The sequence below is a fragment of the Dasypus novemcinctus genome, chromosome 3, assembly GCF_030445035.2.
Source record: "Dasypus novemcinctus isolate mDasNov1 chromosome 3, mDasNov1.1.hap2, whole genome shotgun sequence".
In the NCBI taxonomy this organism is placed as follows: Eukaryota; Metazoa; Chordata; class Mammalia; order Cingulata; family Dasypodidae; genus Dasypus; species Dasypus novemcinctus.
In genome coordinates, this window is record NC_080675.1 from 93,301,897 (window position 1) to 93,315,725 (window position 13,829).

At 39.2% G+C, this 13,829-nt stretch overlaps 1 protein-coding gene across 1 annotated transcript; it reads right to left on the minus strand.

The window, feature by feature from the left end:
• Positions 1 to 9,233: 9,233 nt before the first annotated feature.
• Positions 9,234 to 10,162, minus strand: LOC101430045 (olfactory receptor 6E1-like). The gene is given in 2 exon segments (XM_012518037.2): positions 9,234 to 9,943; positions 9,946 to 10,162. Coding segments are annotated over 2 exon segments (927 nt in total).
• Between the last annotated feature and the right edge of the window lie 3,667 nt (positions 10,163 to 13,829).

Consider the following 13,829-nt stretch of genomic DNA (forward strand, 5'->3'; position numbering starts at 1 on the left):
CTCTCATGGGTCTCTTTAGCCTTCATAGGAACCAATATCTGGGGGTTGTATCTGCTTTATCTGTCTCTCTGACTCTGCTCAGTTGTGCATGAGGGCAATCCTTCTGCCAGCCTCCAGACTCTTTTTTAGAAACTCGTAGCCATATAAACTCATTTCTCCTTTCCATTTCCCCCTTACTTTAGGTCAAACAGCATTTTAAAGTCATGTTGTTTTATGTAGACATGGATATTCTGCTGATCCGCATTGAACCTTCCATATAAGGTCCTTTTCCAGTTGCATCATCAGTTGGTATTTGATAGTGGTCCCTCGTTGCCAGGGAGGCTCATCCCCGGGTGTCATGTCCCACGCTGGAGGGAAGGCATTGCATTTACATGCTGAGTTTGGCTTCGAGACTGGCCACATTTGAGTAACATGAAGGCTGACAGGAGGAAATTCCCAGGCACAATGTTGCTCTAGGCCTTGTTCTTATTTTAGGTTTATCAGCTCACAAGCATAGTCATTAGCATCAGGGGCTCACTGTTGAACCCTCACTCCCTCCCGGTCCCCGCCGCTGTACCTGGGAGACTATCGCTGCTCCCCTAGGGACCACGACAGAGCACCACTGGCCAGGAACCCAGTACCCCCCCTGCTGGGTTTTTAATTGTTGCCACTATGAGTATATCCAATCATTACCATGCACCCTGGACATATGTTCTGTACAGCTCCCTGTCAGCCATATATCACCTGTCATTGGTATCCCATACCAGTATCCCTCCATTGCCATTGTTGAAACACTCTGTGCTCCAGAACTCCCCGAAATTTGAAGCCCAATATAATGTCATGGTCCCTTACTAGGGAATGGCATATAGTGATGGGTTTAAAGGATAGATAAAGAACTTGGATAAAGTTAGATAAAGAACTTAGATAAAGAATGTTGACTTGAAAAAATTCCACATCCTATCCTTTTCCCGCCCCCCCCCCCCCAATTATTCAGCGTTTCTTCGTAGGAGTCCTAGACCACAGCAATGCATATATATAATATACAACACTCCTATACATTCACCACAACACCTTTTTCCTTCCACAGCGATACTCTTACACCCTATTCACATCATATTTACTTAAGGTGATGTACAGAGTCTGAGATATTAGCTTTCTAACATGGTAATATCTGTGCTTACATTATGGTGTATACTTTAGGATACACAGTTCTTTACATTTTTAGTTCTCCTATGTTTTACATTATGGTTTACATTATCAGTCTGTTGTCTCCTATATGTTATGGTGTAATATTACATGTTTTATATCCATCCTTGTGTACTCTCAAGAAACTCCTCCCTTGCCCCCCATTTACTTTGGTTCCACACATTTAACGTCCATTTTCCCTTCCACCTTGGTGCCCACAGTGACAGTCAACCTCCGTTTCCTGAGGACCCACTTCCAGAGATAGATGGAATAGTGTTTAGGGCCTAACTTGCTCATGTGCCCCAATGCCCTGGGAGCCACCCTTTCTCTCGAGGGATAGAGTTCCCTCTATTTGGTGGCATTAGTCCTCCCCAGGATGTGGGTCCACCCCCACTCTCACTACTTAGGATTCTACCCCATGGTGTCACCCACTCTGGCAGAATGAGCATTTAGACATTCCCCAGGAGCCCGTCCTGCATCAGACCCTCCCCTCCGAGCATTCTAAACAGGTAACCCTCTTTATTATATTTTGATATTATTTTCTCGGCATTTTACTCTCCACCACCTCCTAACCCTCTCCTGTGTTCGTATGCTACCCCTCCCTCCCCCCACTTTTGGGCAACATTACCCAACCGTCCCTCCCCAGCCACCCTCAAACCCGTAAAGCCCCAACCAAAGGCAACCCCTTGCCCCCATTTTATCTCTTCTTTGTGTTCATACTTACCACCATCTCGTCTTAAGTTCCACCCCTGCAGACATCGGCTCATATCCTTCCTCCACCCTCCAATTTCCTGTAAGCCTATCGTTCAGTCTCTTGCTATCTAGGGCAGCTTGTTTATTTCATATCATTGAGGTCATGTAGTATTTGTCCTTCAATGTCTGGGTTGCTTCACTCAACATAAGGTTCTCAAGATTCATCCATGTTATCACATGTGTTTGTAGTGTGTTTGTTCTTACAGCCGAGTAGTATTCCATTGTGTGTATATACCACATTTTATTGATCCACTCATCTGTTGATGGGCATTTGGGTTGATTCCAACTTTTGGCAATAGTGAACAATGCTGCTATGAACATTGGTGTACATATATCGGTTTGTGTCCTTGTTTTCAGTTCTGCTGGGTATATACCCAGCAGTGGTATTGCTGGGTCATATGGCAAATCTATGGCTAGTTTTTTGAGAAACCGCCATACTGTCCTCCAGAATGGTTGGATCCTTCTGCATTCCCACCAGCAGTGGATGAGTGTTCCCCTTCCTTCACATCCTCTCCAGCACTTGTATTCTTCTGTTTTTTTCATAGCTGCCAATCTTATGGGTATAAGATGGTATCTCATTGTAGTTTTGATTTGCATTTCCCTGATAGCTAGAGATTTGGAACATTTTTTCATGTGCTTTCTTGCCATTTGTATTTCTTCTTCGGAGAAGTGTCTGTTTAAGTCTTTTTCCCATTTTTTAAATGGGTTGTTTATCTTTTTATTTTCAAGATATAGGAGTTCTTTATATATGCAAGTTATAAGTTTCTTATCAGATATATGATTGCCAAATATTTTCTCCCACTGTGTGGGCTCCCTTTTTACTTTCTTGACAAACTCCTTTGAGGTGCAGAAGGCTTTAATTTTGAGGAAGTCCCATTTATCTATTAGTTCTTTTGCTGCTCATGCTTTTGGTGAGATATTCATAAATCCATTTCCTATTACAAGGTCCTGTAGATGTTTCCCTACACTGCTTTCTAAGGTTTTTATGGTCTTGGCTCTTATATTTAGGTCTTTGATCCATCTTGAGTTGATCTTTGTATAAGGTGTGAGATGGTAATCCTCTTTCATTTTTATACATATGGCTATCCAGTTCTCCAGACACCATTTGTTGAATAGGCCACTGTCTCCCAATTGAGAGGGTTTGGTGGCTTTATCAAATATTATGTGGCTATATATGTGAGGTTCTATATCAGAGCTTTCAATTCGATTCCATTGGTCTATGTGTCTTTCCTTATGCCAATACCATGCTGTTTTCACCACCGTAGCTTTATAGTATGTTTTGAAGTCAGGTAGTGTGATTCCTCCAATTTCGTTTTTCTTTTTCAGTATGTCTTTGGCTATTCGGGGTCTCTTTCCTTTCCAAATAAATTTCATAGTTAGTTTTTCTAGTTCCTTAAAGAAGGCTGCGTTGATTTTTATTGGGATTGCATTGAATGTGTAGATCAATTTTGGTAGGATAGACATCTTAATAATGTTCAGTCTTCCTATCCATGAACAAGGAATAGTCTTCCATTTATTTAGGTCTTCTTTGATTTCCTTGAACAATCTTGTATAATTCTCGTTGTATAAGTTCTTTACCTCTTTAGTTAAATTTATTCCTAAGTATTTGATTTTTTTATTTACTATTGTGAATGGTATTTGTTTCTTGATTTCCTCCTGATCTTGCTCATTATTGGTGTACAGAAATGCTACTGATTTTTGCGCATTGATCTTATAACCTGCGACTTTACTAAACTCATTTATGTGTTCTAGAATCTTCGTTGTAGATCTCTCAGGGTTTTCTATGTATAGGATCATGTCATCTGCAAATAATGAAATTTTGACTTCTTCCTTTCAAATTTGAATGCCTTTTATTTCTGGTTCTTGCCTCAGTGCTCGTGCAAGTACTTCTAAGACAATGTTAAATAGGAGCGGAGACAGTGGGCATCCTTGTCTTGTTCCTGAGTTTAGAGGGAAGGAGTCTAGGATTTCTCCATTGTAAACAATGTTGGCTTTAGGTTTTTCATATATACTCTTTATCATGTTCAAAAAATTCCCTTGTATTCCAATCTTTTGGAGTGTTTTTATCAAGAAAGGGTGCTGTATTTTGTCAAATGCTTTTTCTGCATCAATAGATATAATCATGTGATTTTTTTCCTTCAATCTGTTTATATGGTGTATTACGTTGATTGATTTTCTTATGTTGAACCATCCTTGCATACCTGGGATGAATCCCACTTGGTCGTGGTGTATAATACGTTTAATGTATTGTTGAATACGATTAGCAAGTATTTTGTTAAGTATTTTTGGTCTAGGTTCATCAGAGAAATTGGTCTGTAATTTTCCTTTCTTGTGATGTCTTTGTTTGGCTTTGGTACTAGGGTAATGTTGGCATCATAGAAGGAGTTGGGTAATGTTCTTTCCGTTTCGATGTTTTGGAATAGTTTCAGCAGGATTGGTGTCAGTTCTTTCCGGAATGTTTTGTAGAATTCACCTGTGAAGCCATCTGGCCCTGGGCTCTTCTTAGTTGGGAGATTTTTGATAACTGATTCTATCTCTCTGCTTGTGATTGGTTTGTTAAGATCATCAATTTCTTCTTTCGTCAATATGGGCTGCTTATGTGTTTCTAGGAATTTGTCCATTTCCTCTAGATTGTCATTTTTGTTGGAATATAGTTTTTCAAAATATCCTCTTATGATAGTCTTTATTTCTGGTGGGTCAGTGGTGATATCGCCTTTCTCATTTCTTATTTTGTGTATTTGCATCTTCTCTTTTTTTTTCTTTGTTAGTGTTGCTAAAGGTTTGTCAATTTTGTTAATCTTCTCAAAAAACCAGCTCTTGGTCTTGTTTATCTGTTCAAGTGCTTTCTTATTTTCTATTTCATTTAGTTCTGCTCTTATCTTTGTTATTTCCTTCCTTCTTCTTCCTGTTGGGTTACTTTGTTGTTGTTTTTCTAATTCCTTCAAATGTGCAGTTAGTTCTTCGATTTTTGCTCTTTCTTCTTTTTTGATATATGAATTTATGGCTATAAACTTCCCTCTCAGTACTGCTTTTGCTGCATCCCATAAATTTTGGTATGTTGTGTTATCATTATCATTTGTTTCAAGGTAGTCATTGATTTCTTTTGAGATTTCCTCTTTGACCCACTGTTTTTCTAAGAGTGTGCTGTCTAATTTCCAAATCTTGGTGTGAAATCTGGGCTTCTGTCCCTTGCAAATCTCCAGCTTGACTCCACTGTGGTCAGAGATAATGTTTTGTATGATCTCAATCTTTCTGAATTCGTTCAGCCTTTCTTTGTGGCCTAGCATATGATCTATCTTGGAGAATGATCCATGTGTGCTTGAGAAAAATGTATATCCTGCTGTGTTTGGGTGTAGTGATCTATATATGTCTATTAGATCGAGCTCCTCTAATATACTATTCAGATGTTTTGTTTCTTTGGTGATTCTCTTTTGAGATGTTCTGTCCAGAGTTGATAGTGGTGTATTAAAATCCCCCACTATAATTGTAGATGTATCTATTCTTTCACTTAGTTTTTCCAGCATTTGCCTGACGTATTTAGAGGCACCCTTGTTAGGGGCATAGATATTTATGATTGTTCGATCTTCTTGACAGATTTTCCCTTTCACTAAATTGTAGTATCCTTCTTTGTCTCTCACAATTGTTTCACATTTAAAGTCTATTTTGTCTGATATTAATATAGCTACTCCTGCCTTTTTTTGGTTATTGTTAGCTTGTATGATTGTTTTCCAGCCATTCACTTTCAATCTCCATGCGTCTCTGGGTCTAAGATGTGTCTCTTGTAGACAGCATATGGATGGGTTATATTTCCTTATCCAATGTCCCAGTCTGAATCTTTTGATAGGTGAGTTTAATCCGTTGACATTCAGTGTTATTACTATCAAGGAATTATTTGTGTTAGCCATATTTTGATTGGATTTGTGTTTGTCATATTTTGTTTGTATACTTTTTGGTCTTTTTTTTTGTTGTTGTTGGTCTTATACTCTCCTCCAACTTTGCCTTTCCTGTTTTTTCCTTTCTTCCTGCAGAACTCCCTTTAGAATTTCTTGAAGGGGAGGTTTCTTGTTGGTATACTCTTTCAGTTTCTGTTTGTCTGTGAATATTTTGAACTCTCCATCATGTTTGAATGCTAGTTTAGCTGGATAGAGTATTCTTGGTTGGAAGTTTTTTTCCTTTAGTATCTTGACTATATCATACCACTGTCTTCTTGCCTCCATGGTTTCAGAAGAGAAATCAGCACTTAATCTAATTGAGCTTCCCTTGTATGTGATGGTTTTCTTTTCTCTTGCTGCTTTTAGGATTTTCTCTTTGTCTTGAGCCTTGGATAATTTGATAAGTATATGTCTTGGGGTGGGCCTGTTGGGGTTTATGACTTGTGGAGTGCGCTGTGCTTCTTGGATATGTACATCTGTCTCTTTCAGTAGATTTGGGAAGTTTTCAGCCATTATTTCCTGCAACACTCCTTCTGACCCCTTTCCCTTCTCTTCACCTTCTGGAATGCCTATAATACGTATGTTTGAGCGTTTTGCATTGTCATTCAGGTCCCTAAATCCTAATTGGATTTTTTCTATCTTCTTATTGACCCCTTCTACTATCTGTTTGATTTCTGAGGTACTGTCTTCCACATCACTAATTCTCTGCTCTGTCTCTTCTAGTCTGCTGATATTTGCTGCAAGTGTATTTTTGATTTCTTGAACTGTGGTGTTCATTCCCATCATATCTGTTATGTTTTTGCGTATGTCTGCAATTTCCCCTCCAAGTGATGTCTTCATGTTGTTAACCTCTTTCATTACTGCATCAAATTTGTCGGTGATGAATGATCTGAGTTCTTTCATTGCTTGTGCCAAGTTTTGCTCCCCTTCGTGATTATTGGTTTGTTGATTGGATTCAGTCATGTTTTCCTGATTATTGGTTTGGTTTGTAGATTTTTGTTGCTTTCTGGTCATCTCTTTATTTTGACGAATTTAATCAGTTCCTTAGCTTCTTTGTCTGCTTTTGGAGGTTAATTAGTTGTTATTTTTGCATAGGTGTTATATCTTCTCTTTGTCACTTTTTTCTTCTTACTCAAGTTACTTGTTGTTGGTTAAGTTCACTTTAGAAGAAAGTATTAGTGTTGGGAAAAGGCAATTGTGTCAGCAAGGGTAAAGTGTAAAGTGGTATTGGTAATGTATGTTAACAAAGCAAGAATATCAGATCTGGGAGGATGGAGGTTAGATTCATGTAGATTGTATAGAGTTATAGCTGTAGGTAGAGTATCTTTTATGAAGTAGATGACTGAATATAGGTGGAATATGGTATGAACTACAAAGCTATTGTTTTCATGAGAGAAGGAAAAAGAAAAGAAAGGTAATAGTTTCAAGAGTGGATAACAGACAGAAAACAGAACAAAGGTATTAGAAATTAAGAGTTAGACACTTTGTGGATCAAAGAATGGGAGGTGGGGGGTGGAATATAGGAGAGACAGTAGATGATAGTGGTTATCAAGATGCAGGGGAAGAGGGATAGTGTAGGTAGCCTAAATCAGTTCACACAGAAATGAGGCAGTGTGCTCCATATATTTTGAAGGTATTATCCACAGAATTTTCTGGTGGACTGGTTACAGGGTTTTTGAGAAAGAGAGATATAAAAAATGACAGCTTTTGAGTTTATGGTAGATATTTAATCACATTTCAAGTAATTTCTATGGCAATTCCTCTAAACAAGCTTTTTGTTTCTTCTCAGGTCAATTATTGAAAATCACCTTTTTCTGGGACATCATTTCCTCCTGGTTTTCAATTTTTTATTCAAGAGTTGTACACAATATTTTCTTACACGTATCCTTTTATACCCTAAGTTACAATTATTTATATATTATCTGTCTTCCTAGTTAGGTTTTATTTTCTTCAATTATGTATTATCTCTGAGACCACATAGTATATTTCCTTGAATATGGCACTTTTATAATAATGATTTGGAAATGAATTAATAGGTTAAGTAGTTTGGTTACTTATTAAACATTTGTTCATTTACTGATATGACTCTTTATCTCAGTCTTCATCAATTGTGAACTTCTTAGTAATAAATTGCAACAGGTTAAAATACTGTATTTAATGTTATATAAAATTTATTGTAACATTTTAAATATAAAATCTTCAAAATGCTTATGTTGATAACTGGTGTGAGATTCAGATGAAAGAGAGGGAAGATAGTATGGAAGTTTGAAAAAAGGAACATAACATTTATTAAGGATCTATTATGTCAGTCACTTTTAAGGCATTTTGCATACAATATCTGATTTGACTTTTATAATAATACTTTTGGATGGATATTGTTACCCCCATTTTACAGAAGAGAAAACTGAGACTGAAAGATTGAATAACTTATCCAAGATAACATAAAGATGGAAGATGCTTTATCAACAGGAATGAGGAATTTCTATGAATTTCCATACTAAAACATATAAGTAGCTTTTGTGCAAAATAATAAGCAATTAGCCTGTCAGTTTTTGAGTTTTTGCATATACGTTTCTAAGACTGGACAATAGGTGTGAAATGAGAATGCTGTTAACAGAGGACTATTCTCCTCTTCTCTTAGGGAGTTGGAGAAACAGATGCAAAGCAATCAGTCTGCAAGTATTTATTGAACATCTATGTGATCTGTGTCAATGGATTGATGCTTGGGGCTTTGTTTTAGTGTTTTGTGCTGCTTCAGGTAATGCTTTTTCCTTGCTGGTGATCCTTGCCTCCTCTGTCGCATGGCAAGGCAGCACATGGTGTTGTCTGCTGGTCTCTGCCTTCTCTTCCAGGTACCACTGATTTCAGCTTTTTGCTCCAACGACTTTCTATCTCTCTCATATTCATTCCATTTATAAAGATCTCCAGTAAGAGAATTAAGACCCATCCTGAAATGAGGTATGCCACACCTTAACCAAAGTAGCCTCCTGGCAAGATTATACTTACAGTGGATCTATATCCACACCCACAGGAATGGACATGCTTTATTTTCCTGAGGGTACATACATCTTCAACCCCTCACAGGCTGACACTGAATTATAAAGAACTAGTCCTTGTCAAAAAGGGGTTTGAATTCTATTGGAAAGTCAGGCAACAGAGATGCAATGAGCCAAAATGTTCAAATCTGATAATAAAATAAAATGTCTTGCAGGTTTAGAGGGCTTCCTAGTTTTTACTGAGTTGCACAGTAGCTATCACCTATTTTGTCACAGCAAAAACATATCATCATATGATATGAAAGGGAAAGGTTTAATTTCTTGCAGGGGCCTGAGAATTCTTTAGCTTGTCGGGTAGCATTAGCTTCAGTCCCTAATTTCCACAGTTTTATGAGAGGAACTTGCTTACCTGCTCCCTAAACACCTGCTTTACCTGTTTGTTCCTCAGGGAGTAGATGACAGGGTTGAACATTAGGGTCACCACGGTGTTGAGCAGGGCCACCACCTTGTTCCTGTCCTCCCCCTCGTTGCCCTTGCCTGCCCAGACATACATGAAGATGCAGCTGCCATAGAAGAGAAACATGACAATGATGTGGGAAGTGCAGGCTGAGAAGGCTTTCTGTCTCTCCTTGGCTGAGGGGATGTGGAGGATGGTGTGGAGGATGTGGCCATAGCAGGTGGCTGTCACAGGCAGAGTGCCCAATAAGCTGCAGTTGGCCACAACAAAACCCAGAAGCACTATCTGACTTGTGTTTGCACATAGGAGTTCCAGGAAATAGAAGTTGTCACAAAAGAAATGATTAATTATATTGGGGCCACAGAATGGCTGGTGAATTATAATAAAACTTGGAAAAATGATGAGAAGTAATCTTGCTATCCATGAACAAAGGACTAGATGGGCACAGACCTTTTTCCTCATGGTAGTGGCATAATGCAAGTGATTACAGATGGCCATATATCTGTCAAAGGACACCACTGCCAGGAGATAAAACTCTGTTGTGCCCGGGAAGAAATAGAGGAAACTCTGTAGGAAGCAACCTGGGAGGGAGGTGGTCTTCCTTCCAGTCAGGATGTTGGGCGGCATCTTGGGGAAGATGATGAGGTGAAGCAGATCTCCAGGACAGCGAAATTACAGAGGAAGTAGCACATGGGGGTGTGGAGGCGCCTGTCCGTGAGGGTGATGACCACGATGAGGAGGCTCCCCATGAGAGTGAGGAGGTAGGTCAGGAGGAGCCCCAGGAGGATGAGCATCTGCAGCTCACAGGCATCTGTGAGCCCCAGCAGGACAAACTCAGTGACACTGGTGCCGTTTCCCATGGCTCTCAGGCCCTGTAGGGAAGGCCAGTCAGAGGTGGTCCGCATCAAGAGTTGTGATGTTCTGGGGATCTGAGGACAACTGGAAGTAAAAGGAAAAGGGATGAGGGTCAGTTTTTGCTGAAGGAGTCCTTTATTTCTGTGAAAGGCATTTTGTCCTATCATTAACCACTCAGGCTGGATTTGCATAGCCCCTTGGGGACTCATTTCATTTTTGGTTCTTGTCGTATCTGTGTCTTAGAGGAGGAACCTGTGCAGGGTGGGCTAAGAAAGGCTCAAAGCCAGGAATTATCCTCACTTATTTTTCTCAACATTTATTTCTGATTCCTCAACTAATTCTTTCCCCCTAATAATTAAACATGCTTTCAATACCTTTTATTATTTTCCTCCTACAATGGGTCTTCATACATATGCAATTCATATTCTAGGGTAGAAAACTTTCTGCTTAATTTAGCCATTCAAGGTAAATATCTTTAAAAAAAAATATGGGCATGGAAAAAAAAAAGGTTTATATTGTGAGGTGGACTGACTTACTAGAATGGATGGACACCTTATTGTAGTTTCATGATTACCTGGGCCTCTGAAGCATTTGTATGAGTATTTGGATTAATAAAAAGGAAAGAGGAACTCTATAAGGAAAAAACACAAATCTCATATTAAAATGAAAAGCCTAAGTAGTATCTGCATAAATTAAAATTCCTTTATAGAAGTTTGGTATTCAAAGTTCTTAGTAATCTATTCCCGTATAATATTTTCATGTTCTTCTCTTTTTATATCCTCCCACAATCCCTGGGCCCTAGGTACAATAGACTTGGTAATTCTTTGATTGCTGATCTATTTTCATGCATTGTGCTTTTGCACATGATATTCTTTCAGGTTGGAATCATTAACCTTTCATATCCTATTTATCCTGTAAGATTCTCTTAAATAAATGCTATATACCCTCCATAAAACCTTCTCTCCTGAATGAATGATTTGTTCTTCTGTATCCCCCATAATTTCATTATATCTCATTTTATTTTGATTGTTTCATATGTTGCTCATTGAGTCAAATTTTTCTTTAGTAATATTTGTATTTTTGGTAGCACTAAAACGATTTCTGGATAATAATTACTTGAATAACCCCCTCACATATCTATGAGAGATATTTATTGGTTATTTGACACACAAGGGTCTGAGGATATACCATTTATGTATTATTTCCTAGGGGATAGAAGCCTTGCAGAGTTGGTACCTAAGAAGTCTTAAATTGGTTCGCCTGGAGAGAGTTTCCTTTTCCTCATGAGGAGGTGAAGGTGTCTTCCCACAATCATTTCCTGAAAGGACGCTTTCTCCTAAGGTGGTCTAGAGTTTGAGCTAGTAAGTAGACAGAGATCTGGTTGGGTTTGCTGGAGGGTTCCCAGCAGTAAAACAACAACAAATTTAACAAGTTCTCTCTTTCAAAGTCAGCATCTCAGAAAGTGTCCTTTTGCAAGCATTATCGGCTACTCTTTATTTGTTAGGCAGAGCTGGAGAAAAAGTCCCGCCCTCCCCCCTCCGCCCAGTCTCTGGAGGATAAGATTAGGTCCTAGTTTAGGTACCTGGGAGGAAGGAGGTGCTTGGGGAAAAAGGGGGTATCCGGGGTATGAAAATGGCATTAATGGGGAAGATGAAATGGTAAATTTTACAAACTGTGCCTTTTTTATATTATAGTTTCACCTTCTTTTCTGTGGAATGACTGGTCAAAGTCATTCCACAGATTACCATTATATTCATATCTACCATTTGTTGACAGCTATGAAAGAACACACAATATTTGTTTAGCCCCTGATATAACTAGTGTTATTCCTCAAGGGTTATTTTTAGGCTGGGCATTGTCTGATTCATCAGCCATATGAAAAAGTGGTGTCTGCAGCTTAATCGTTTGGTTAGTTTTTGCTTAGATGCTGAGAAAATTACTCAGCTCTTTCCAGAACAGAAGCAGAATTCAGTATGAATATGAGACACAGAAACATCATCAGAAGCTAATAGAATGAGGATTATTCAGTCCTAGGTGGGACATATTTAGAGAAAGAAACACAGATTAAGATGAAATATAGCTAGATGTGGGTGGGAAGGGAGGAAAAAGTGCAGCGTTCACACTGTGTGATGAGCTGAGCACAAATGAATCATGGAAAGACACTGTGACCAGCCCAAGGATACAGCACATAGACAGTGCCACTGATAGATTTCTGTTTTTTTCCTATTTCAAATGGGAAGTCACCAACTCAGGGCCCTTCCACATACAAAAAGGGTAGTAGACTACTTCTTTTTTTTTTTTTTTTGTCTTTATTTTTTAATGTTACATAAAAAAAAAATGAGGTCCCCGTATACCCCCCAACGCCCTCACCCCACTCCTCCCATATCAACAACCTCTTTCATCATCATGGGACATTCATTACATTTGGTGAATACATTTTTGAGCATTGCTGCACCACACGGATAATGGTTTGCATTATAGTTTACGCTTTCCCCCAGTCCACCCAGTGGGCCATGGCAGGACATACAATGACTTTCTTCCCTTTATCCAACATGCTTGAGGAGTGAACAGGAAGACTTGCCCACAGCCTGAGAACCTGGACATGGCTGCATCCATTCACTTCAGACCATTTGCAGTTTTAATGTGCTTCCCAGTAGGAAAGTCTTTGTGGATGCCCTGGCGGCTTGTCCTGTTACTGCTGGAACTGCATGCTCTTCTGGACAGTTCTAGTTTGCTTAGGAGGTTGAGATCTTTCCTCTGTAGGGAAAAGCATTAAGAATTTCATCCACACTCACTGCTGTTCCCTGGGGACAGATACACAAAGCACAGGGTGGGGCATCCTGTAAACCAGACCTGGCAAAGTTCATCAAAGCTAATAGTAACTTAAAGGTTCTGATTGAATGAACATTGACTTAGCCCCTGCAGTGTTCCAGCATAGATATGGGTGGTGGTGCTTCAGTTAGAAATGAGACCCAGTGCCTGTCCTTGATGTGCCAGACCTTATAAAGAAATATAAAGAACAAGGGCCAGTAAGAGGAGGTTTGGGGAAGCACTTGCCATCCTCTGAGGGCCCAACGTAGAGATGACCCCACAGGACCCGGGACAGGTATCTAGCAACCATCTGGAGAAATCCCAGTCAGGCCATTCCAAATATGCTAGTCATAGGATTGCAGAAGATATCTGAATCTTTACAGTTATTTATTTATTTTTTTGGTTGCAATATTTTCTGTGGGCCCTAAATGCAGGTCTTACAGTGTTGATGTGATACTTCAGCTTTCATGAATTTGATGGCATCCTGTAAACACCTGCCTTTTTGCAAATGTGCAGCCACATCATTCAGCCTAGAGTGTCTTAAGAATCTGGAATGTTTTGAAATCTTCCATTTTCAGCAAGCTAATCTTGGATAATCCCTTGGACAAATACAGTTACTTTTTTTTGGGTACACTTATCTTTTGGAACAATGCTTCTCCATTCTCCTTCTGGGATAATAAGTTGACTTTTATTTCATCTTTACCTGGCCAGGCTCACAGAGGTGATGTTTCTTCTGTGGGCATTGGGCCACTAGGAGACAGTGGGTAAGTTACCCCTGGTATAAACATGACTCTTTGTGGAGGTGACATCAGGGCTGAAAGCTTTGGGTTGCAGCTTTGTTTTCCAAAGGGATCTATAATT